Source organism: Pezoporus occidentalis, unplaced genomic scaffold (assembly GCF_034315485.1).
Source record: "Pezoporus occidentalis ecotype Australia unplaced genomic scaffold, CSIRO_AGI_Poc_V1 ctg37, whole genome shotgun sequence".
Taxonomy (NCBI): Eukaryota; Metazoa; Chordata; class Aves; order Psittaciformes; family Psittacidae; genus Pezoporus; species Pezoporus occidentalis.
Window position 1 is genome coordinate 170,635 of NW_026915691.1, and position 24,973 is coordinate 195,607.

The 24,973-nt window shown below is 53.5% G+C and overlaps 1 protein-coding gene across 5 annotated transcripts in view; it reads left to right on the forward strand.

Annotated features, from left to right (window-relative positions):
• The window catches only part of NOS1 (nitric oxide synthase 1), a 77,779-nt gene that overhangs the window by 43,054 nt on the left and 9,752 nt on the right, over positions 1 to 24,973 (forward strand). For all 5 annotated transcript variants that reach the window (XM_062631128.1, XM_062631125.1, XM_062631124.1 and 2 more), the window contains 24 exons: positions 2,515 to 2,652; positions 3,121 to 3,266; positions 4,010 to 4,172; positions 5,402 to 5,493; positions 6,031 to 6,172; positions 6,621 to 6,760; positions 7,304 to 7,478; positions 8,332 to 8,433; positions 9,166 to 9,360; positions 10,448 to 10,533; positions 13,237 to 13,381; positions 13,788 to 13,892; positions 14,337 to 14,395; positions 17,205 to 17,321; positions 18,159 to 18,333; positions 18,728 to 18,866; positions 19,982 to 20,060; positions 20,544 to 20,737; positions 21,365 to 21,534; positions 21,724 to 21,934; positions 22,902 to 22,989; positions 23,269 to 23,390; positions 23,936 to 24,084; positions 24,637 to 24,831. In XM_062631128.1, the coding sequence (XP_062487112.1) occupies positions 2,515 to 2,652; positions 3,121 to 3,266; positions 4,010 to 4,172; positions 5,402 to 5,493; positions 6,031 to 6,172; positions 6,621 to 6,760; positions 7,304 to 7,478; positions 8,332 to 8,433; positions 9,166 to 9,360; positions 10,448 to 10,533; positions 13,237 to 13,381; positions 13,788 to 13,892; positions 14,337 to 14,395; positions 17,205 to 17,321; positions 18,159 to 18,333; positions 18,728 to 18,866; positions 19,982 to 20,060; positions 20,544 to 20,737; positions 21,365 to 21,534; positions 21,724 to 21,934; positions 22,902 to 22,989; positions 23,269 to 23,390; positions 23,936 to 24,084; positions 24,637 to 24,831 (3,327 nt within the window). The remainder of the gene's footprint in view (positions 1 to 2,514; positions 2,653 to 3,120; positions 3,267 to 4,009; positions 4,173 to 5,401; positions 5,494 to 6,030; positions 6,173 to 6,620; positions 6,761 to 7,303; positions 7,479 to 8,331; positions 8,434 to 9,165; positions 9,361 to 10,447; positions 10,534 to 13,236; positions 13,382 to 13,787; positions 13,893 to 14,336; positions 14,396 to 17,204; positions 17,322 to 18,158; positions 18,334 to 18,727; positions 18,867 to 19,981; positions 20,061 to 20,543; positions 20,738 to 21,364; positions 21,535 to 21,723; positions 21,935 to 22,901; positions 22,990 to 23,268; positions 23,391 to 23,935; positions 24,085 to 24,636; positions 24,832 to 24,973) is intronic.

Genomic DNA, 24,973 nt, shown 5'->3' on the forward strand with positions numbered 1-24,973 from the left:
TTGCTGCTCCAGTCTGGCTGGCATCCTAAGGACTCAGCATTCAGCATTCCATCGTGACCCTCTTTCAGCAAGGATTCACACTTTCCTAGCTCCTGCATGGAAAGGGAGCAGCTCTGAGAGAGGTTTAGGGCAGAACATCCGCAGGCAGGTGTTAAACAGCCAGTGTCCACCAGGATCCAAGGATCATGGCTACATCTGGATTCGTAACACAGGCTTGTCCCATACCTGCTCCAGCAAGATGCTGTTGAGCAGCATGCCTCCTAAGCTGCATTGAAACCCCATCAGCAAACCAAAACTAACTCGGAATAAAAAGGTGACGCTGGATACAAGCAGCACTTTCTGCTTGGTACTTCCAACCCCTGTCTGGCAATGGGAGGTAAAGGTGAGGATTTGGTTTGTTGGGGCTTCTCAGCACCAGTGTTGCCAGTCTCACAGAGCTGCTCTGAGCAATCACACTCAGAAGGAAGGTGGGAGATTATCCCCCATGCTCCTAAGGGTGGCCCAGGTTGGTTCAGAGAGCAGAAGATGCTGTTGGAGGCTCAAGAATGGTTTCACCTTGAAAGCATAAAACAAGCAGAAAGAAATAGCCAGAAACTGCCATCATTCAGGCCAGATGCCACAAAACTGAAAAGAAAAGCCCCCACCTTAAAAACAGTGCTTTTCCAGGACTACATTTAGGAGGCTTTTTTTTTATTTACTAGTGTTTCTGAGCTGTATATGAAGTACTGTGTTTGCTTTCTGCAGCATGGGAAAGAGAAGCTGAGATCCACTGGGCGGTCATCTGGCTTCAGGGGCTAGGACTTCAGACGTTCCTAGGGAAGCTCATGGGATTTGTGACATGAGGAATGCTGCAGAGACCCGTGACAGCATAGCCTGAGGGTGTGCAGAGAGCTGCTTTCAGCTGCTGTGAGGACCAAAGAGGGTCCTACCAAGGGATGAGGGGTAGAGCTCTCCCTCCACCTCCATCCTTTGCCTCTTGCTCCCAGTGTATGCTTTCAGTGCACAGTATTACACTGTGAGCCTCAGGCTGCTTGACAGCAAAATCCCTGTTTTCTGGGAGAAAGAATATGGAACATATGGTAAAAACAAGGACTAGGCAAAAAATAGGACCAACATTGTCACCAGGGCAATGCAGCGGTGCATCAGGCATCATTCTGCTTGAGAAGAGCAGAGCAACCCTCTGCCTGGCAAAGTAGGAATAAGTTAGGTCTGGAGCCTCACCTGCTTCTGCCATCCTTGTGGCCCCTGTTGCTTTCCCTCCTGGGTCTTTGTTCATCAGCAAAAGTGTTTGTTCTGAAACATGAATTTCTTCCACCATGGGCTGGCTCTTCTTCACTTGGTCCTTCAGGCGGTAATAACACTGATTTATACTATTGGTGCCAGTCCATGGGCTGCAACCGTGACATGAGCCCAGGGCCACCAAAAAGGAGGGTGAGACTGCACAGCTCTGCTGAAGGTGGTGCCATCTTTAACAAACCTTGCAGATGCATTAGAAAGGGACACAAGCTACAGGGTTCATGTAGGAAGGCTACATCAAAACTTGGTCCAAGCCTGATTTGCAGAGATGGAAGCCTTTAAGAGATGCCAAATATAAGGAGGTTTTTACAGGATACTCTGGTGTGGGATAAGGTCACCCCTTGAAGCCTGCAGTAACGCCGTTGTGATTACATGTGTGGATTGCACCCTACTATAAGATCTTATTCCTACAGGATTCCCTGCTTTCCAGACCACTGTCCCATGCCAGCAAACACTGATTGCTCTTTAAGCGTTTAAGTGCTTGGGGCAAAGAAGGGTCACAGTAGAACGGGTAGATGTTATCTGTGACAACACGTGCTAACACAAGCACTTGCAGCCAGCTCTTCCCATTACAAGCTCTCTGCTGGCTGAGGCTCTTCCTTTTGTTGGCGCATAGCTCGGGATGTGCTGATGAGCACACCATGACGCAGAGGAGCAGGGAGGGCTGGAGCTTCAGAGCTGAGACTGAAGTAACTGCATAATCCAGCAGCCCTCCTGTTGCATAATTTATTCATCCTTATCCCTATGATCTCCCAGCGTTGATATCAAAGGAGCTGTGCCTTTGGCTTGCTCGGAGGAACAATTAGCTCTATCTCAGTGCTGCTATCAGCTTGGCACATGCAAAGCCTGAGCAGGTGATGCTCCTTAAAATGCTCCTTAAAAAGAAACATCTAATACATTTTAGAGGTAAGTCTTCCGCTGGGAAACTTGAACAAAACATTCTCCTCTAAGTTGCTGCTATGTCTGTTTTTAACTCCTCTTCTACAGGTTTGACTCTCGTGTAAACGGAGATGACTTCTCGGTTTCATTGGGAGTTGGTTGCTCGACTGTAGGATCCCAAATGCTGCCAAATACTTGGATCCTGTACCTTGTCTCACTATATTGTCACTAGGATTTAAGTGGCAGGCATCCACTAATACATGATGCTGCTTGCTGAGGCCTTTCTTCTGTATCTCCTTGCGGAGCACTAACCTTGTGCCTACCCTTCTTGTTGTCCAGCCTCCGCCATCGGGGCGGCAGTCCCCGACCAAGAACACAGTGAATGGAAGTCCTTCCAAATGCCCCCGGTTTGTGAAAATCAAGAACTGGGAGACAGGCTCCGTGCTCCATGACACCCTGCACCTCAAGACGGCGATGGTGAGTATTGTAGGTAGGCCTGGCTGAAAGTTGCCTGAGCACAATGGAGTGGATCGCAGGGCTTCCAAGGTGGCTTCACCTGGAAGTGCAGGACTGGATGAATTCTGATCAGTCGTCTTGTCTCTGGAGGTTGAGATTCAAAGCTCTGGTGTAACAGCCTGGGTGAGAGGAAAGTCGTCCTGTGATACATAAAGAAAAGCATTTGACTTTACTCCAAGCTGGGCAAGAATCTAGTGAGACCCAATTGTCCGTATAGGATGGGACAAGAGATGACTGCACAAGCTTGAGCAACATTACCAATTACAACATTGCCAATGGGTGTGAAAACAAATAGGCCGGAAATGTCCCTGTTTGTCAAAGATGCCTCTGACCTCTGCACAGCTAACCACTGACATCCCCCAGCCCTGCTCATATAGTCAAATGTGCTTCAGTAACCCAAGACACTCTTGTCTCCTTCTGTCCCACCAGACCACAGCGTGCACCGAGCAGATCTGCATGGGCTCAGTAATGACTCCTAGCCAGCACATCCGTAAGTCAGAAGATACCAAGACAAAAGAGGAGGTGCTCCTCTTGGCTAAGGACTTCATTGACCAGTACTACTCCTCTATAAAGAGGTAAGCATTGGCTGGAGAATGTCGCAGTCCGAGGCTGCTGCTGCTGCTGAGATGTCACACATCATCTGATCTTTCACACTTGAGAGTCAAAGCAGGCTGAGACCTTGACACTGCTTCTGCAGTGGAGCTTCACTTGTAGTATTTGGTGTGTGTGTGCCTCTGTGCAAATTACTGACTTCTCCCATTTGCACTTGGTCATCCATTATCTGACAGCGTATCTTAATATCTTCATCCGTGTTTTAAGCATATGTGTGCACATATATATACACATATATATACATGTGTGTATATATGTGCACACATATGCTTAAGAAAGAAACAACTTCTAGCAGTCTTCCAGTGCCTAAAGGGGCTGCAGGGAACCTGGAGAGGGGCTTTGGACAAGGGATGTAGGGACAGGCCAAGGGGAATGGCTTTAACCTGCCAGAGGGGAGACTGAGCTGAGCTCTGAGGCAGAAGCTCTTCCCTGTGAGGGTGCTGAGGCGCTGGCACAGGGTGCCCAGAGAAGCTGTGGCTGCCCCATCCCTGGCAGTGTTCAAGGCCAGGTTGGACACAGGGGCTTGGAGCAAGCTGCTCTAGTGGAAGGGGTCCCTGCCTGTGGCAGGGGTTGGAGCTGGAAGAGCTTTAAGGTCCCTTCCAACCCAAACCACTCTATGAACTCGTGCCCAGGTGGAGAGCAGCAGGATTCCCTGCCTTCCGCCTCAGTGGACAGCTGCCATCTCCTCCGTTCCCCACCCATGCAGATCTGGCTCCAAGGCCCACATGGAAAGGCTGGAGGAAGTGACCAAGGAGATTGAAGCCACTGATACCTACCAGCTGCGGGACACAGAGCTGATCTACGGAGCCAAGCATGCCTGGAGGAACGCAGCCCGCTGTGTGGGCAGGATTCAGTGGTCCAAGCTGCAGGTGAGCCCCAGCCCCAGGTTGGCTGCCAAAGGATGCCCCGGAGTTTTGGACAGGCAAATCTTGCTCTGCAAACACCTGGGGAAGCACAGCACAGGTACAGTTGCGGGAGTTCAGCACACAGCAGCCCTGCTCTCTTCAACAGCTTTGGGGGTGCAGAGGCTGGGAAGAGAGCAGGAGCTGGGAAAGCATCTGTGGGGTAGGTGGAGCTGAGGTGTCTGTGAGTGAAAAGGGGCCAACTAGAAGCTGGTTGTCTAGAGAACATTTTCCAACATCAGATACTCCTTCAGTATCTTACATGCTGCTTCCAAAACTATTGCTGGAGAGAGGCAGCAGGGCACATTCATCCCTGGTACAGAGATGCTATGGCAGAAGCAGGTTTGGCTCAGTGCCCTTTGACCAGCTGGAAGCGTAGAGTAGGCTCTGAAGTAGTATCTCCAGTGGAATCCCATGGTACAGAGATGACGTCTCCCTCTGTAACCTGGAACACAGCTCAAGTGCTGCTGAGCAGTTCTTGTGGCTGCTTCACACAGGGTACAGGCACTGCCTGGGGCCAGGAGGCTGAGCCTTTGCTCCCAGCTTCAACTCTTCTCTTCCACTCTTTCTTTTGGCATCTCTGGATTCAGGGAGGGGAGTTATATCTGCAAGAAGTTGTCTTCAAGCCTCCTGCTGACCCTCTTTCCTGGTTTCTCCATCCTTTTATAGATGCCCCATACCTGAAAACATTCAAGGCCAGGTTGGAGGGGGCTTGGAGCAACCTGGTCTAGTGGAAGGTGTCCCTGCTCATCACAGGAGTGTTGGACTAGATGGCCTCTAAAGGTCCCTCCAACACAAACTAAGAATCTGTGATTCTCTGATTCAAATCTGTGGTTCTCCATCCTCTCAGTACCCCTCAGACCTGAGACCTACCCTGTTTCAGCTTTGAATCTTGATCTTCAAGAGCCAAACAGCAGAAACCCAAACTGTTGGTGGGTAAGCGACAGGCTGGGAGCACTAGACTGAGGAGGGTTTTGCCTCAGGAGCAGATGACTCACCTCTCCAAGCAGAAGGGGCAGCTGCATTAGGCATTCCAGTGTTGTACAGGCAGAGAACACGCAGTTCTGGAGCTTTAGACACCTAACGAGTCATGGTGGTATCTAAAGCTTTCCCTGTGCTGTGTTTCTTCTGCTTGGCTCTGTCCTAAGGAGTCAGAGCATCCTGTAGCATCACCACAATTGCTTCCACTCTTTCAGGTGTTTGATGCCCGGGACTGCACCACAGCCCATGGGATGTTCAATTACATCTGCAACCACATCAAATACGCTACCAACAAAGGGAATCTCAGGTGAGTACCAGGGAGCCTCCAGGGTTTATAGCTGAAGGCCTCTGGGTGTGTATCAACCCAGCTGACGGTGTCTCCTTCAGCAGTCATTGCACAGCAGGATGGTTGTAGCCAGCTCCTTTCCTGTGGAGCTTTAGAGGGACCCAATATCAAGGGAAGGTGTCCTGCTGGCCCAAGGGTATTCCTCCTTGCTCAAAGGTATTCCTCCTTGCTCTCAGTGGGATCTCAAGGCACAGATTCCCCTTTTCATTAATTCTCCTTCCCCATATTGTGCATCAAATTCAGAGCACGAGGTGCTCTCCAGTTCTATGTGAAGCCCCATCTTAGCAGCCAGCTTCTGCCTGGAGCTGAACTGCTGGGAACACCCCAGATTCCAGAGCTGGAGCACACTTGGCCATGGCAGCTTCTAGTGAAAGGAATACAGTAGATGTCTGGGGCTTACCCAGGGCACGAGCAGAGGTGATGCACAGGGTGGTGCAGGCAGGGACGGCACCTTTCCCTGCAACACTTCCTCTGACAACCCCTGCCTTTTCCTTCCAGATCTGCTATTACCATCTTCCCGCAGCGGACGGACGGCAAGCACGACTTCCGCATCTGGAATGCCCAGCTCATCCGCTACGCCGGCTACAAGCAGCCCGATGGCACCATCCTGGGAGACCCTGCAAACGTGGAGCTGACGGAGGTACCAGCACCGTACCTGACAGAGGCACCATCACCATACCTGACAGAGGCTGTATCCATCCTTCCTGGGCACCACGGGCTCGTGGGGGCATGCATCCTGACCATCCCAGCAGGGAGGAGGGTGCTGGGACAAGCAGGGTTTGTCACATCCACTGCAATGAAGCTGCATTTGTTTCTTCTCTTCCCTTTTCTCCTTCACCATTACAGACACAAGCAGCATTTTCAGAGCATGATCCTACCTGGGATCTAGTTCTAAGCTCATTTTCACTCTAGTTCCCCCTTACTTGGCCAGGGTTGGCTGTGACAGGCAACCCCATGTTGTAGCTCCCTTGGATGGAGGTTATTATTCCACCCCAAGGGCTGAGCAGAGGTGCTGTTACGAGACCTTATTCAGTGCCATGCAACTCCCTGCCCATAATGCTTGAACCCCATCTTTGTTTCTCCCATAGATCTGCATTCAGCAGGGATGGAAGGCACCACATGGGCGCTTCGACATCCTGCCTCTGCTCCTCCAAGCCAATGGCAATGACCCAGAGCTCTTTGAAATCCCTCCAGAGCTCGTGCTGGAAGTGCCCATCCGACATCCCAAGTAAGTCAGAGTTAGCCCCGAAGCTGGGGATCAGCAGGACTGAGCCCATCTGGTTTCACCCTAAGCCATCTCCTGAGCTTGGTCTTTCCTTGCCATGGCTTGGGCGCTTGACCCAAGACCCTCTTCCAGGTCTTCCCTCCACTCTGATGTAAGCCTGGCAGAACCTGGAGGTGGAAAGTGAGTTGTGCCCTTGTCCCAAGGATGATTTCCCTTTTCTTGATATTTCCCAGGACTTACATCACTCTGTAGCACTCCTGATCATAGAATAAACTGGGATGGAAAAGCCCTTTAAGCTCATCAAGTCCAACCTCTATCCCTGCACTACCAAGGCCACCACTAACCCATGGCACTAAAAGGCTCATCTACAAGGTTTTTGAACACTTCCAGGGATGGTGATTCCACCACATGTTCCAATGCCTGATCTACCCATTTCTCCCTATAAACAGCCCCTAAGGGAGATATTGCTTTCAGGAAGCATTCTGCTCGCCTGGAGACTGGTGGCAAAGTAACCTCCTCCGTTCCCTGCCTGTTGTATCCCACCAGGTTTGAATGGTTTAAGGACCTGGGCCTCAAGTGGTATGGTTTGCCAGCAGTTTCTAACATGCTCCTTGAGATTGGTGGCTTGGAGTTTTCCGCCTGCCCCTTCAGTGGCTGGTACATGGGCACAGAGATTGGGGTCCGGGACTACTGTGACAACTCTCGCTACAACATACTAGAGGTAATTCCCCTTCCTTGAGTTGATCAGGGGCTTCTGAGGTGTGTGAAGTTACTGGGGAGCAGGCAGGACACCGCAAGAGACATCCAAGTCTCCCTTAGAGAGGGCACTGATGTTCTTCTGGAGGTATGGAGGGTGTGATGGATTTTGTGACCTATGGGGCCAGCTAATACCTAACTCAAGCAAGTGTGGTGTCCACTGAGCTCCCCTTACGACCTTATGGATCAGCAGGCACCTAGTCAAGTGCTAAGATGTAGTGGGGCTCAGAGGGTGCTGAGACACTTGGTGACTCCTCAGGGATGCTCTTAGCATGGCTTGGTGACAATGCCAAGGGGAGGTGCTGGTGCAAGGGGTCTGCACCCATGAAGGGTGGCTCCTTTGCCCTTCCAAGGGGCACACTTTGTTAGCATCCTTCCCAGTCACTTGGAAACCAGAGGGGTGGCAGCAAATGTGTGTGTGCACATGTCCCTCTGTGATAGTGCCCGGGGAAAGGACTCCAGGTAGAAGAAACAGGCTGAGAACGCACGGAGCTTGTGAGCAGCACGGAGACATGGGGAGGGTGCAGGAGTCTGCTCCTCCCAGCTCACGGATCACCTCCATCTCCTGCTCCATCTCACAGACCCACCTATTTCCTCTCCTCCCACAGAGAGCAACTGCTCTTGATGACAGCACTTAGTTACCTTCCTGTGCTTAGGGGAGGAAGGGAGGCCAGGCTGGCCACACTCCTGCCATGGAGAGGAAAAGGCAGGACCACGTCTCCTCAGAGGAAGGCAAAACGTCAGCCCTTTGTTGCAAGTGTGCTGGTCTTGGCTCTTGGCCATTACAAATGTTCACCTTCTACCATGTTTTATTGCAGCAAGTGGCCAAGAAAATGAACCTGGATATGAGGAAAACCTCCTCGCTGTGGAAGGACCAGGCCCTGGTGGAGATCAACATTGCTGTGTTGTACAGCTTCCAGGTAACTGAGTAGCAGGACTTGGGTTTGTTTGGGTCGGGCTTGAGGGACACAGGGACTGGATGGGCCAAGTATGGAGACATCCCTCCAAGCACAATGACAGCTGATGCTCTCAGCTGAAATTGGCCTGTGCCCTCCTAGTTTTTGGCTGTTCCAGGAGCCTGCAGTGAAATGTAATGATCTCTGTGGCCTGGATGTTGCAAGGACAGCATTAGCAGCATCTGAGCTCTGCTGGTCCAAAGGGAGAGCCCTGAGGGGGCAAGATCCAGCCCTTCTCTCCTGTTCATGAAGCAAGAGTTGGCCCAGGTTCTCCCCCAGCCTTTACTTAAAGGTTGACTAGCAAAACTGGTCCTTGGCAACCCAACTTCAGAGGGTGGGAGCTAGATCAGAGCTGCTCCTTGAGTTGTGCAAGCCACGAAAGAGCTCCCCAAGGGGCTGAGCAGAGGATGCTCCGTCCTCTTCAATGCCATCTTAGTCTTTGTTTGACCCATGACAAATAACAGGAGGAACAAGCATCCCATAGCACATCTACTCAGGAAGGACTAGGACAGCTTTGCAGCCTGCTTGGGAAGAGCAGGTTCATCTCCAAAGGTACAGTCCTGTAAGACCATGGGAGGGAGGAATATTTGACTTGAACAGCTCCAACTGTAAAATCTTGGCTTTAAATCCCGGCTGTTACCTTCTGGGGTGAATTAACCCAGAGCTGATGGCTCTGCTCTCTTTCCTCTCCAACAGAGCGACAAGGTGACCATTGTGGATCACCACTCAGCCACCGAGTCCTTTATCAAGCACATGGAGAATGAGTACCGATGCCGTGGGGGCTGTCCTGCTGACTGGGTGTGGATTGTCCCTCCCATGTCGGGCAGCATCACCCCAGTTTTCCACCAGGAAATGCTCAACTACCGTCTCACACCCTCCTTTGAGTACCAGGTAGTGTCTGCACCCTGCCTTCCATCAGTGCTGCATGCCCAAAGGTATAGCCAGAAGCAGGGTGGGACCTGGAGCTCAGAAGATGCAAAAGGGGGACACCCTCTAATCCCTTCAAGAAGCTGCCCCTTCAGGCACTGAAGTCCATGAACAAGTGTGACTGATGTCGTACACCCCTAATGTAGTGTAATAACCCCCTGGATGTGACACTTTTTCCCAAGGCAATGGCTTTTTGCCCCTCCATGAGAATATGAGACACCTCAGGTGCCAACCTTCACCCTTGGATCAAGCAGAGCTCCTCCCTTTGCGTTTTGCACTTTGATGGATGGGTGAGGAAATGACCTGGTGGTCACTGTATCCTCCTCTCTACAGCATCCGTGTTGTAGTGAATGGCTCTTGCCAGCTCAGGGATCCAGCAGCTTGATGGGGAGGGCTCCTGCCAAGCAGCAGGATGAAATGCTGGAGTACTTAACACTTCAGAGCATGGGGAAAAGGCCCCAGAGCAAACACACCCTCATGAGCCAACATCCCTGCGCCGGTGGCTTTCACACAATGTGACCTCTAGTCGAGAGCCCTTAAGGAGCAATCACAAACCAGGAGCAGCCTGTTCATTTCTATAAGCATCCACCAGGAGCCCTGATGGTTCCTGGCCCTGATTACAGGCTCTGAGGGCACTGAATAAGCTTCTGTGAGCTTGTTCCTTGCTTCAGCTGCCTCCTCTTCCCACAGGGCCTCTTAGGATAAGAAATCCAACCTGTGGGATGGGGAGGGGAGGGAGCTGTTTCCATCCCATCTCCCTTTCTGGTGTTGCCTGCCTTCGTTTTGCCTATTACTGCTTATTTCAGAGGGAAGAATTTGCCCAGATACTGTTACAAGCCAGCAAGGCTTTATTATATTGCAGTTTTTGTGTTCATACTCCATTGTCCAACTGCCACGAGAAACCCTGGAGCCATGATCTTTGAGGCTCCAAGGACCAGGGACCTATACATGACATGGAAAGCTGTGTGTAAGCCAGCTAGTGCTGTGGCTGCAGCATTTCCTAATGCTCTGATCACTGCCCATCAGCTGCTGCTGCTCTTCTCTCTCCTAGCCGGACCCTTGGAATACCCATGTCTGGAAAGGTGTCAATGGGACACCCACCAAGAAGAGGGCCATTGGCTTTAAGAAGTTAGCAAAGTAAGTACCAGTGGGTCTGGAAAACCCTGGAGTTTGGGGCTGATCCTGGTTTTGGGTAGCAGTGTTTGTTGTGCTGTTTGGTACCACTACCCTTTAGATGTGTGCGACCTCATGGCTTGGGAGCCTGGATCCCAAGCTGCCCATAGGGACATTTGGAGAAGCAAGCAGTCCTTTGAACATCCCATTAGGTGTGTGGGCAGGTGAATACCAGACATTGCATATGGTCTTTTCTCCCAGGCTGGTTCATTCTCCAGTAACATGGTCTTCAATGGTCAGAAATGGCTTTCTCACTTTCGGGGGGTATATTGCCTGTTTGCCCTTTCACAGCCTCCTGGGGCAGAGAACTCACCCACTGATGGTCACCCACAGCACTGTTCATGCTGGCACAAGCAAGATGAAGCCTGTGTCCTTATCTCTCTTTTTCTTGCTGACTTTTTAGCTGCTTGAGGAGCACTGGTCTCCAGTGTGTGTCTAAACCTCCAAACACCCCATCTGCAAGGAGCTGGGGGGAGATCGGCATGAGGAATCTATCTACAGGTAGCAGATGGATCGGGGCTGAGCTGAGATTAGCACTTCATGGCCAGTTGACCCCCAGTAATGGACCACGCGCATCCCTCTCCCCTGCCAAAGCATCCAGTCAGGAGGGATGCAGGAATGAAGCGTCATTTGGCTGATCCTGGCCCAAAAGCCTCCCCTGTGGGCCATTGGCACAGAGGCTGTTGTAGGAGCTGTTGGCTCCACGGCAGCAGAGCCCCGTGCCAAGGCTGGGAAGGGCTGGGTCTGCCCTGGTATCCATGGCCAGGCTGGCAGGAGGCCTGGTGCTGTTCACAGCATCTCCCCACACTTCAGTTTCCCCAAGTCCCTGCCATCAGGTTGTTCCCACTCTTCAGCTGTCACCTTCTGCAAGCTATTTTCTGTGGAGCATCCATGAACACGATCAGCAGCTGATGAATGTGCTCCTTAAGCTGACACTGGTGCCTGGGTCTGGGCTGCAGCCTGGGGCTGGTGGAGAGCGCAGGAAGATGGATTGAGCCATTGAGTTAGGAGAAACAATGCTTTTTGTGTGTGTGATTGATAAATGGTTTTATAAAAATGTGAGCAGAGCAGGTAATTTAAACCCAAATCTCCACTGTTCCTGACGCAGGGAAAGGAATTATTCCTGTAATTCACCATTAATCCTCACTGGATCTGAGCTAATCAGGTGATGGACCAAGCTCAGCAGGCCTTGGCACTGGTCACAGCATGATTCTGATGCTTGTTCAGACAGGCTGTGCTGATTCCAGCTAAATCAGAGCATTCAAACCTGCCCCTTCCCTCCCCTGGGGCCACTGTAAATTCTAGGGAATGGAGACACTACCCTCATGGGAAAGCAAAAGGACAGCTTTAACATGCAGAACTACACGGAGGAGTGTTTGTATAGCAGCAAATTAGGTGATTATGAACAGCCCTAAACCAACAAACTTGGCCCACTGATGCTACCCCAGGCAGCAGCACCAGCAGAGACAAGGAGCCAGCGTTTCTAGTGCTGCATCACCTTGGCCAGGATTAGAGAGGCCAGTGAGCTCTCAGAGCCCCTCTGCCCTGCCGGTGGGGAAGGCTGGAGCAAATGCACCCAGTCACGACTGCGGGCACAGGAGGCAGCAGCCAGACACAGCCCTTGAGTGAACGTGCAAGCTCTGAGCCTCGGGAGGGCTGCTCCTCCGAGTCAGGTTCATAGCATGGCTGGAGTGCAAACCCAAGGGGCTGCAGGCAGCTCCATCTGAGCCCCTCAGTGTCTCAGGGCTCTGTGTGTGACGTGTGGGGCACAGGAGCAACTGCTTGGCTAGGACAGCTCCTGCGGAACGGCAGCCAGGTAGGATGTAAAGACGTAGAGAGGAGGAGAAGATACCATGAGTCCTGCAGCTTGATCTGCGGTTGGTCTCCAGCTTTGCCTTTGAGGTTATGCTGTCACTGCTTTCAGCAGCTGCTGCCCCTGATTCTTCTGTTCTGTCTCTGCAGAAAGATCATCCCCACCCCTGGTTTAGCATTTTCCTCCTTACACCCATTCAGGTATTTCATGTGTTCAAGCTCCCCCGTCCGATCTTCCCCTCTGAGAAGTCAAGATGAACGTGCTCTTCCACTGCTTCCCTGTTTGGCACAAACAATAACAACAAAGTGATGCTGCAGCTTTTTAAAGCAGGCTGTTCATTTAATAACAAATAAATGGTGTGAATAGTCCGGGCTAGAGGCACTGACAGGGAAGCGAGCTCTCTTATCATAGAATCATGGACTCCCAGCCTGGTTTGGGTTGGAAGGGACCTTAAAGCTCCTCCAGCTCCAACCCCTGCCACAGGCAGGGACCCCTTCCACTGGAGCAGCTTGCTCCAAGCCCCTGTGTCCAACCTGGCCTTGAACACTGCCAGGGATGGGGCAGCCACAGCTTCTCTGGGCACCCTGTGCCAGCGCCTCAGCACCCTCACAGGGAAGAGCTTCTGCCTCAGAGCTCATCTCAGTCTCCCCTCTGGCAGGTTAAAGCCATTCCCCTTGGCCTGTCCCTGCATCCCTTGTCCCAAGCCCCTCTCCAGCTTTCCTGCAGCCCCTTTAGGTACTGGAGCTGCTCTCAGGTCTCCCCTTCAGGAGCCTTCTCTTCTCCAGGCTGACCCAGCCCAGCTCTCTCAGCCTGGCTCCATAGGATTCTTACCAGGGTTTGTTCTTGCTTCCTAGGGCTGTGAAGTTCTCAGCCAAGCTGATGGGACAGGCCATGGCCAAGAGGGTCAAAGCCACCATCCTGTACGCTACCGAGACAGGGAAGTCGCAGGTCTATGCAAAAACTCTGTGTGAGATCTTCAAGCACGCCTTCGATGCCAAGGTACTGTCCTTGCTCCCAGCCCCGCTGAGGCTCTGTGCGCATCTGGGTGGCCCCAGGAAACACATGGCTCCGGGCATGTGGAGCTTCCCAGGGAAGCCACTCCCAGGATATGAGCTTTGGAGTCCGGATTGGAGCCCACACAGGGGATTTTCCAGCTAATACTGCTGCAGGCATTGTGGCATGCATATGTCTACTGCCTCCCAGGTGGTAGCCCATGCTTTGTCCGTATTCCTTGAGGCTCTTGTTCTCATCCTCCCTGTGGGGAGATCTCTGCTGATGCAGGGACATGGAGTCAGCAAGGATATGCTGCTCCCATCCCCAGGAGGACTGGGATCTATCCCAGGAGACTGGCTGGGGGTAGATCTCCCCACCAAAGGCCTTTTGTTAACATCTCTGTCTCCTCCAGGTGATGTCCATGGATGAGTATGACATTGTGCACCTAGAGCATGAAACCATGGTCCTGGTGGTCACAAGCACCTTTGGCAATGGAGACCCACCTGAGAACGGAGAGGTAGGACAGAGCACAGGGATGGGTGACTACACTGCGAGAGGGACACGGGCAGGGGACAGGCAGTGGGGAATGGGGAGAAACATCCTCTTTTTGTCCAGCCGGAGCTGGAATGGCCCAAAACAGGTCCAGAAGCTGTGTGATATCTGGTGCTGTGTGTGCCTGCCTCCAGCCTGCTCTGAAATAGGGTTATCTACTTATTCCCTACTGTGAGACAAGTAACTGAGCTGCTGCTAAATCCGTCCTGTACAACGGATGTCAGTGTCACACAAAAGGTGCCAGCCCCTTGGCTGGGGAGCTACAACCTTGTCCAGTCCCTGTACAGCTGCGTTGCAGGCTGCTGGGAACAGCAAGCAGAGATCAGAGCCATGGCCGAGGCTTTGGTCATGCTTTGTTCCCTGCAGGGCCTGGCAAAACTGATGGCCTCTTCTTGTTTCTTCCCTGTAGAAATTTGGCTGCGCCTTAATGGAGATGAAGAATCCCAATGCCAACCTGGAGGAGAGGAAGTAAGAGCACTCCAAACCCCCCCTTCCCACTCCAAACCCCTGCAAGCAGGCAGCCCCACAGCCAGTACACCTCTGCTTGCCTCCTCTCAGAAGGGAGGATGAAATCCTCATGCAGGTTTCAAGTCTGGCCAGGTCAAAGGGATGGGACCTGCCTGGAGACCCAGTGGACGGAGCTGGTGGAGGTCCCAGGGAGGGCAGATGCACTGAGTCAGGAATCCCATGGACTCCAGCTTGTAATTCCCCTGGCTGGCGTTTAAAGCATTTCTGTTCAGCTGCAAAGAGGCAGCATCTATGAAAATAACAACCCAAAACAGAAAAAAAACCCAAATAAAAGCAGGAATTTCCCCCAAATCATCAGATCTGAGAGCTGGGGCCATCCAGGAGACACCAAAATAGGATGACTTGGAGGTAGAAGGGAGTTCTCAGCTGTGTGGATGTAGGTGGGGTTGAGCTCGAGAACCAAATTTAACTTCTTGGCATCATGTGAGAGTATTTCTAGGGAAAATAAGGGCTGTTCTAAATCCTGACTGTGATGTTTGTAACAAGGAGGTTGGAGCTGGTACCTTGGAGACAGGCTCTGGGCTTTTACAGATCCTCATCACTAGGAGATGAGCCTTGAGCATCTCAGCGCATGCCTCAGAGGCTGCAGCCAGCAAAGCGTTAAATATCTGGAACATCCTCTTATTTTAGCTATTAAGTACAATACATTTCACTTAACTGGGGCACTGCTCTGCTCCGGAGGCTTTCCTGAGTTAACACAGGATGCTCACAGCCAGCAAAGGGCTGCTCCGCAATGAAGGAAGGATTAGCCCTGGCCAGTGGTACAGAGCAATTTAACTGCCCTGATTGCCCCACCAGGAGCATCCCCATGGCCTCCTCTGCACTCGCTCCCACAGCTCCACATCCCTCTTGTGCTGCTGCCCCAGAGCTGGATCAGGGCTGCAGGGGGTCTCCCCAGAGCACAGCAGAGGGGCAGGATCCCCTCCCTGAGCTGCTGCTCACGCTCTGGGGGTGCAGCCCAGCACACGGGGGGGGTCTGGGCTCAAGCACTCACTGAAGCCAGGTCATGGGGAGATTCTCTTTGACCAGCAGCCCAAGTCCTTCTCCTCAGGGCTGCTCCATCCAGTTCCCCCCAGCCTGTGTTTGTGCTAGGGAGGGTCCTGATGTACACCATTAAGCATGAAAGAAAGCTTTTGCCATGAGACAAGGTGGCCTGGAGCAGACTGTCTGGGGCAGAGGGGCAGCATCAGCTTGGCTCTTTGTGTCTTACCTCAAGGGTTTTCCAAGAGCTTTCAGAGGCATTCATAAGTCATTCCTATTTATGGACCTGCTGTTCAGTTGCAGCCCATCCTTTTAACAGTCATAGAATCATGGAATGGTTCAGGTTGGAAAGGAACTTGAGATCATGCAATTCCAACCCCTGCCACGGGCAGGGACCCCTTCCACTAGAGCAGCTTGCTCCAAGCCCCTGTGTCCAACCTGGCCTTGAACACTGCCAGGGATGGGGCAGCCACAGCTTCTCTGGGCACCCTGTGCCAGCGCCTCAGCACCCTCACAGGGAAGAGCTTCTGCCTTAGATCCAACCTGAACTCCCCGTTTCAGTTTGAACCCATCACCCCTTGCCCTATCCCTATAGTCCCAGATCAAGAGTCCTGCACTACAAGGACCTATTAATTTCAACAAAACTGCTGGTGCCCTGACCATGGACCCAGCACTGACTGGGGAATTTGGGCTTCATTCTCATCATGGGCTGCTCTGCCCAGCCTGCCCCACACAACCCAGGGTGAGGACATGGCCCAGGGCAGGCAGAGGAAGGAGATGGGTTTGTGTAGATGAGCGAAGCAGAGAAGCGTGAGGAGCCGGGGCAGACAGGAGGAGGCTGTGGAGCAGAGGGCTCTGAACCCTGGCATTCCTCTGCTCGGGGGTTGTCTCCTCTGCGTGGCGGCGGGTGCAGGAGGTCTGCTGTGACTCATGCACACACACACCGCTGCCTCCCTGCTTGGCAGTATATTTAGAAACTCTTGTGGAGAGCAATTTCTGAAGATGGTTCAATTCAGAAACACTTCTGCTGCTGTCAGGGCTTCTGCTCCGCTCCCTTCCCCCTCCTCATCCCTCTGCTCTCGCTCTTTTTATCTTATTTTATGGGTTTTACTTCCTATGGATGAAAAACCCTTCAGAATATCAGCTCAGGCGCACATCGACCTTGGGTGCAGCCAGGGAAGGGCAGGTAAAGCCAAAGGTCCGGGCAGCTCTGCATTGCTGGGGACAATGTGGTGGCCAACACCTGGGTCAACCCACTGGAGGGTCTCATGGAGTGGGCCAGGACCAGATGGAGGGATGCAATGTATGGGCTGCTATGGCTTAACCCCAGGAGTCACAGAATCATTGGGGTTGGAAGGGACCTCTGGAGATCACCTAGACCAGCCCCTCTGCTCTAGGGAGACCCAGAGCAGGTTACACAGGAACATGTCCATGGTGGGTTTGGGATGTCTCCAAAGACAGAGACTCCACAAGCCCCTTGGGCTGCCTGTTCCTGAACAACTCAATGTAAAGTTGTTCTTCCTCACGGTGCGGTGAAACTCCTTGTGGCTTAGTTTATGGCTGCTGCTCCTTGTCCTGTTGGTGGGCACCACTGGAAGGAGTGGGTTGAGCACATCGCTCTGCTCTAGCCACTGATCACGGAGCCTGCTCTGGAATATCAACCCCTGAGCTCTGGTTTGGCCTCGTGCACAGTCTGAGCACACAGCCCGGTGGGAACCCCATGCACATGTGGCATCACTGTAATGCCCAATGCTGCTGCTGTTCACAGGAGCTACAAGGTCCGTTTCAACAGCGTCTCCTCTTACTCGGATGCACAGAAATCCTCCAGCGATGGCCCTGACTCCAGGGACAACTTTGAAAGCACAGGGCCCCTGGCTAACGTCAGGTAAATGGGATGGGGGGGAGGCAGCAGAGGGGGCAGACATGGTTCCTGCACGGAGCCCCCTTCTCCTCTTACCTAAAGCATGATGTATCTCTGCGATGCGCAGGTCCCTCCGCGCACTCTTGTGCTGGTGCTGGCCATGGTGGGGCAGAAGGGGGACATGGTGGGGCAGAAGGGGGACATGGTGGGGCAGAAGGGGGACATGGTGGGGCAGTGGGACATGGTGGGACATGGTGGGGCAGGGGGACATGGGGGACATGGTGGGGCAGAAGTGGGACATGGTGGGGCAGAAGTGGGACATGGTGGGGCAGAAGGGGGACATGGTGGGGCAGAAGTGGGACATGGTGGGGCAGAAGGGGGACATGGTGGGGCAGAAGGGGGACATGGTGGGGCAGAAGTGGGACATGGTGGGGCAGAAAGGGGACATGGTGGGGCAGAAAGGGGACATGGTGGGGCAGAAGGGGGACATGGTGGGGCAGAAGTGGGACATGGTGGGGCCAGAAGGGGCACAAGTTGGGGCAGAAAGGGACATGGTGGGGCAGAAGGGGGACATGGTGGGGCAGAAAGGGGACATGGTGGGGCAGAAGGGGGACATGGTGGGGCAGAAAGGGGACATGGTGGGGCAGAAGTGGGACATGGTGGGGCAGAAGGGGGACATGGTGGGGCAGAAAGGGGACATGGTGGGGCAGAAGGGGAAGGGGACATGGTGGGGCAGACATGGTGGGGCAGAAGGGGACATGGGGGACATGGTGGGGCAGAAGGGGGACATGGTGGGGCAGAAGGGGGACATGGTGGTGTCGTTCCCTGCTCAGTGGCTGCAGCCGTGCGCCCTCTCCACAGGTTCTCCGTGTTCGGGCTGGGGTCTCGAGCTTACCCCCATTTCTGCGCCTTTGCCCGGGCGGTGGACACGCTCCTGGAGGAGCTGGGTGGAGAGAGGATCCTCCGCATGGGAGAAGGGGATGAGCTCTGCGGCCAAGAGGAGTCCTTCAGGACCTGGGCCAAGAAGGTCTTCAAGGTAACCCGCTTCCCTTGTGCTCCAGGGAGGAGCAGGAGGGGAGATGGATACAGGGATAGAGCAATGATGCTTGTTTGGGGTTGGATCAAAACCCAGCCTCTCCTTCCCTACGCTGGGATACTCAACCATCACCTTAGCCCACAATAAAGAGGTTTTCCGTAGTTTGGAGGAGCTGGTGCTCTGGTTTGTGCTCACCAAAGGGTGAGCGCTGTGTTGAATTCCTGTGTTATCCCAGATCCCTGGGGAAGGGAGGGCATCACAAGCCATGCCCATAGCCACTGGGGCAGCTGGGGGTTCCTTCCCCATGTGTTGGCTGAGGTGGGCTGGGACCAGAGGTTTGTGGGGCTCCTTGGGGGCAGTGGGGAGATGCCTGAGAGCCCGGTGTGTGCTGCAGGCAGCGTGCGACGTGTTCTGCGTGGGGGACGACGTCAACATCGAGAAAGCAAACAACTCCCTCATCAGCAACGACCGGAGCTGGAAGAGGAGCAAGTTTCGCCTCACCTACGTGGCTGAGGCCCCAGAGCTCACCCAAGGTATGAAGATGGGGTCACCACCGAGAGCTCTGGGCATGGGGCAGGGGAAGGAGAAGACCTCATAGCAGCCTTCCAGTATCTGAAGGCGGCCTATAGGGATGCTGAGGAGGGACTCTTCATCAGGGACTGTAGCGACAGGACAAGGGGTAATGGGTTAAAACTGAAACAGGGGAAGTCTAGGTTGGATATAAGGAGGAAATTCTTTACTGTAAGGGTGGTGAGGCACTGGAATGGGTTGCCCAGGGAAGCTGTGAATGCTCCATCCCTGGTGGTGTTCAAGGCCAGGTTGCAGAGCCTTGGGTGCCATGGTTTAGTGTGAGGTGTCCCTGCCCATGGCAGGGGGGGTGGAACTGGATGATCTTAAGGTCCTTTCCAACCCAAACTATTCTATGATTCTATAAAGTAGATGTGAAGGGGTCAAACCTCTTTACTTTGTGTTAAATTGCCAACATTTCAGTGTTGCTTTTCCCCTCCACCACATGCCCAGGAAGCAGTTTGTGACGTCTCAGGCCCCTCCACCTGGCCCCTGTGTGTGTCTGTAGCAGCATTGCTGATCTATGATCTGCTCTCCCTCCTCCTGACCCCATTTTTTGAAGCAAAGAGCTGGCAACCTGGGTGCATTCCAAGCTCTCTTCGCGTCCAAATGCCGCTCAGCCGAGCGCTGCGATGCAATGGCATGTCCAGCCCAGCAGCACCTGGCCCCTCAGCATGGCTCCTGCAGCTGAGGATCTGCCGCACTGCCTTTGCTCTTCCCAAATCCAGGCTCTTTGCTCCCAGCCAGGTGGTGCCAGCAGCGAGAGGTGCGTGTCTGCACGTGAGGGCTCGGCCCCAAGCCTCGTGAGAGCTGTTTCGGGGTCCTCCTCGGCCATTAACAAAAGGGGCGTGTGTTTGGGCCTCCTTTGGGGTCTCTGATCTCCTAGGATCACTGGGATCACACAAGAAGATAGGGGCAGGAGGGTGATTGAGCCCATGGTCTCCTTGCTGGGGCTGGCAACAACCAGCTCCAGTCCAAAGGGCTGAACGTGCAGCAGCAGCCAACAGCTTTGCAATAGCCAGAAGCCTCCTGCCTTGGCCACGCTCTGCTGCGTTGCTTCACTGACTCTTCTCCCCTGCAGGACTGTACAGCATCCACAAAAAGCGTGTCTATGCAGCACGGCTGATCACACGCCAGAACCTGCAGAGCCCCAAGTCCAGGTAGGAGATGGAGCTGCCCTGGGAGCTGAAGGCACTCATGGTGCACCCACACGCACACATCCCTTCATCCCTGAATGTCCCAATGGGTACCACCTTTGTGCTGATTCTGACCAAGGCTGGAAGCCAGGTGAACCCAGTAAAGGATGTTCCTTGCCTGATAGAAGGGGTGGGATGATGGGTGGCCACACTTGTGTGGTGCAAACAAATGGTATTTGGCACTGGAACCAGTTGCCCAAAGAAGTGGTGAATGCTCCATCCCTGCCAGTGTTCAAAGCCAGGTTGGACAGGGCTTGGAGCAAGCTGCTCTAGCGTGAGGTGTCCCTGCCTGTGGCAGGGGGATGGAACTGGATGATGTTAAGGTCCTTTCCAGGCCAAACCAGTCTCTGATTCTATGATAACATATCTAAAGCTAGAAGTTAACCTGGTTTTAAGCTCCCTGAAGGACTCCCCAAACACATCCCACTTTTCCTCCTTTCCCTGTAGCCGCCTGACGATCTTCGTGCGCCTCCACACCAACGGCCACCAGGAACTGCAGTACCTGCCCGGGGACCACTTGGGAGTGTTTCCAGGGAACCACGAAGACTTGGTCAATGCCCTCATTGACAGGCTTGAAGATGCCCCTCCGGCCAACCAGCTGGTGAAGGTGGAGCTCCTGGAGGAGAGGAGCACAGCTCTAGGTAACCAGGGTCACCTCAGCGTAGAGTTGGCTTCTCTGCCCCTCGCCCGTCCCCTTGTAGCTCCTCAGGGAGGAAGGTGGCCCCCAGGATACATCACTTCCCATCTCACTGCTGTGTTTGACTGGTTGAGAGCACCTCCTTCAACCTTCCTCTGCCCAAGCCACTGCTCATCTGTACTTGGGATGTAGAGCAAGAGTTTGATGATGAGCAGGGCCTTGGGGAAGATATTTCCTTATTTTTGGGGAAAATGAAAGGTGTTTATACTCTCATGGAAAGAGCAATGTCTAGGACTGGAAAGAAGCTAAAGGATCTTGATGGACCATTCCAGCACTATATTTCAGGCATAAATCTGCTACCCTACTGCCATGCGCAGTGTAATGGGATGAAAGGCAATAGTAACTTTGGAGCATCAGTCTCATATTTATGCTCACTGTACAGCATCTCACTTGTAGCATGACAGTATCTCATGGACTAGTGGAAGGTGTCCCTGCCCACGGCAGGGGGTTGGAACTGGATGAGCTTTAAGGTCCCTTCCAACACAAACCAGGCTGGGATTCTGTGTGATTTGTTCACCTTGGCTCTTAGGCTCAGCTGATCCCATGGTTGTGCTCAATTCCCTCCTGGCAGGTGTCATCAGTAACTGGACAGATGAGAACCGTGTCCCACCATGCACCATCTTCCAAGCTTTTAAGTACTATTTGGACATCACCACCCCTCCCACCCCCCTGTTGCTGCAGCAGTTTGCGTTGTTGGCCACCAGTGACAAGGAGAAGAAACGTCTGCAGGTCCTTAGCAAGGTAAAGCCTCAGGACCCAAGTTCTTTAAGGCCTTGGGGGCAATCACAACTACAGGGCATTTTCATTCCACACTGCCACCCATCCCAGCTTTGCCATAAGCCTGGTAGGATATTGGCTGAGGCAGTTGGCTTGGAAGAGGCTGATGCTGCAGCTCTCTCCTCCCTCCTTCCCTCTTTTCCCTGGCTGTAGGGCTTGCAGGAGTATGAGGAATGGAAGTGGTCCAAGAACCCCACCATCGTGGAGGTGCTGGAGGAGTTCCCCTCGGTGCAGATGCCCTCCACACTGCTACTCACACAGCTCCCCCTCCTCCAACCACGTTACTACTCCATCAGCTCCTCCCCGGAGATGTACCCAGGAGAGGTCCACCTCACCGTGGCGGTGGTCTCCTATCGCACAAGAGGTACAGTGCTCACGCAGGGGTCAGTGGAGACAGGCTTGGTTTGGGGAGCAGGGGAAAAGCATCAGCACATGGGCAACACCACAAGGTCTTTGGTAGAGATCTTCTTTCAGAGAAGGACTTGGGGGTGTTGGTTGATTAGAAACTTAACATGAGCCAGCTTCAGTGAGTGCTCGCAGCCCAGAAAGCCAACCGTATCCTGAGCTGCATCAAAAGGGTCAAAAGAGGTGATCCTGCCCCTCTACTCTGCTCTTGTGAGACCTCACCTGGAGCATTGTGTGCAGTTCTGGTGTCCACATAAAAAGGACATGGAACTGTTGGAACAAGTCCAGAGGAGGCCACGAGGATGATCAGGGACTGGAGCAGCTCCCGTATGAAGACAGGCTGAGGAAGTTGGGGCTGTTCAGCCTGGAGAAGAGAAGGCTGCGTGGAGACCTCAGAGCAGCTTCCAGTATCTGAAGGGGGCCTATAGGGATGCTGGAGAGGGACTCTTCATTAGGGACTGTAGTGACAGGACAAGGGGTAATGGGTTAAAACTTAAACAGTGGAAGTTTAGATTGGATATAAGGAAGAAATCCTTTACTGTGAGGGTGGTGAGGCACTGGAATGGGTTGCCCAGGGAAGTTGTGAATGCTCCATCCCTGGCAGTGTTCAAGGGATGTTCTGTCCAACAGAGCCTTGGGTGCCATGGTTTAGTGTGAGGTGTCCCTGCCCATGGCAGCAGGATTGGAAGTGGATGATCTTAAGGTCCTTTCCAACCCTAACTATTCTATGATTCTATATGTCATTTGAAAGCGTTTCTACCTGCTGCAGTGACCAGATTCCTTGAACCTATGACACCGCTGTCCCATGTTATGGAGAAAGGTCCATGGCAGTGTTTCAGTGAGGTGTTCATGTGGGATGCAGCAGGGAGCCAACTGGAGTAGTTGGCTGGTGTGCCAAGTACAGACCTCCTTCCCTCCCCTCCTAGATGGAGAAGGACCGATCCACCATGGAGTCTGCTCCTCCTGGCTCAATCGGATACAGACCGATGAAGTAGTGCCCTGTTTTGTAAGAGGGTAAGTGGTCCTAAAAGGCAAAGGGTGAAAAAGATGGGGTGATCCTCTTGCAGGATGAGCTCTTTGCCCTCAGATCTTTGCAAAGCACTGAGGGTGAGGACAAAACAGGGTGGGATTGGTGAGCAAATGGGTCCCTCCTTCTGTTCTGCACCAAAATGTTGCTCTCTGGGATTTCATCTTGGTTTTACCCCTCCCTCTCCTGGTGTCCCAGCTCGCTGTGGGCAGAGGTGAGGGAGGGAGCATCCTGCTGGGGTTTAACTGTGTCTTCGGTGTGTGCAGTGCGCCCGGGTTCCACCTGCCCCAGGACCCCCAGGTGCCCTGTATCCTCATCGGGCCCGGCACTGGCATCGCCCCTTTCCGCAGCTTCTGGCAGCAGCGGCTCTTTGAGATCCAGCACAAAGGTGGGTCCATGCTTGTTCCTCCTCTTCCTCTACTTGGGAACCCTGGGTGGTGGCATGGGGATGGGGGTCCAGTCACCCTAGCAGAGGCCAAGGGCTTCTTGAAGCAGCGACTCACCCAAGTGTGAGCTTGGAGGTCGGCCCAAACTCCCAAACCAAACTCCATGAGCCTCCTCCTGTACAGCTTTGCAAGCTTTTGTGGCAGTGTGACAGTGCTGGTGTTGGTTTTTAGGGCTCATTTCATGTACATGTGTGTAAAATACACATTTTACACGGATCATTTAGACAATTTAGGGAAAAAAAGTTTCATTTCTCCCCCAAACCTGGCACAAGCATCCCTGTTGTGTGAGCCCAGGCCATGCGCTGGCGCAGGCTATGCATCACCTTCCTCCTTGTGGGATTTCCCTCCTTCCCAGTTTGACCAGAGTGGGCTCCCAGCAATGCTGTGCAGGGTGCTGGGGCTGCTGGCAGCTCTGCAGAGAGGTGGCTTGCAGAAAGGGGCTATTGGTGGTCTCCAGGCTAACTGCTTCTCCCATTTCTTCCCCCAGGTCTGAAGCCTTGTCCCATGGTGCTGGTGTTTGGCTGTCGGCAGTCCAGGATTGACCACATTTATAAAGAGGAGACACTCTTTGCCAAAGCCCAAGGTGTCTTCAGAGAGCTGTACACAGCCTACTCCCGGGAACCGGACAAACCAAAGGTGTGTGGAGGGCTCTGCTCAGGTCCCAGTGCACAGCCATGGCCACCCAGCACGGTGTGGAGATGCTGCTTCCTTGGCCACAGCAGCTCGTGCCCTGGGGTGTGCTGGTTGCTTAAGTGTACAGGATTGTGCCCTCCCCACTGCAGCCCCTCATCCCTGCACCAGCCTGAATGTGTGCCCACATTGCTTGTGCTTTGTCCTGGGAGCAATGGGAGGGGAAAGGCACATCTTCCCAAGGAGGTGGAAAAGGAGGGATGTCACCCAGTGGAGTGGCGCAGAGATGGCACAAATAATTGGTCCAAATTACCACCACCACCACCTTGAGCAGGCCTGGCAATGAGATCTATGGTGGAGGTGTGAAAATGCAAGAGCAGAGCAATGCTTTGCTGCTCTCCCCATCTCTTGTTTATCATTGTGAGTGCTGCAGGCATGCTCGCCCAAAGCAGTGGCACATTGCAGTGCTGCCCAGTGCACACAAACCTGGCCAGAGCACTCAGGTGGATAGGGCTGAGAAGCTGGAGTTAATCCCACCTCCTCCTCCTCCTCCCTCAGAAATACGTGCAGGACGTGTTACAGGAGCAGCTGGCCCAAACTGTGTTCAAAGCACTGAAGGAGCAGGGAGGCCACATCTACGTCTGCGGGGACGTCACCATGGCCGGGGACGTCCTCAAGACGGTGCAGCGCATCGTGAGGCAGCAGGGCCAGCTCTCGGTGGAGGAGGCAGGAGCTTTCATCAGCAAGCTGCGGGTGAGTAGTGCCTGCACCACGAGACACTGTGTGACCTCCTGCCATGGGCACTGCACCTGATGCCTCCTCCTGCACAGCGGGTGGCACTGGGTGATGGGTGCTGCAGGGGGGACAGCAGTTCCCACCAGTGCTGCTGCACTGG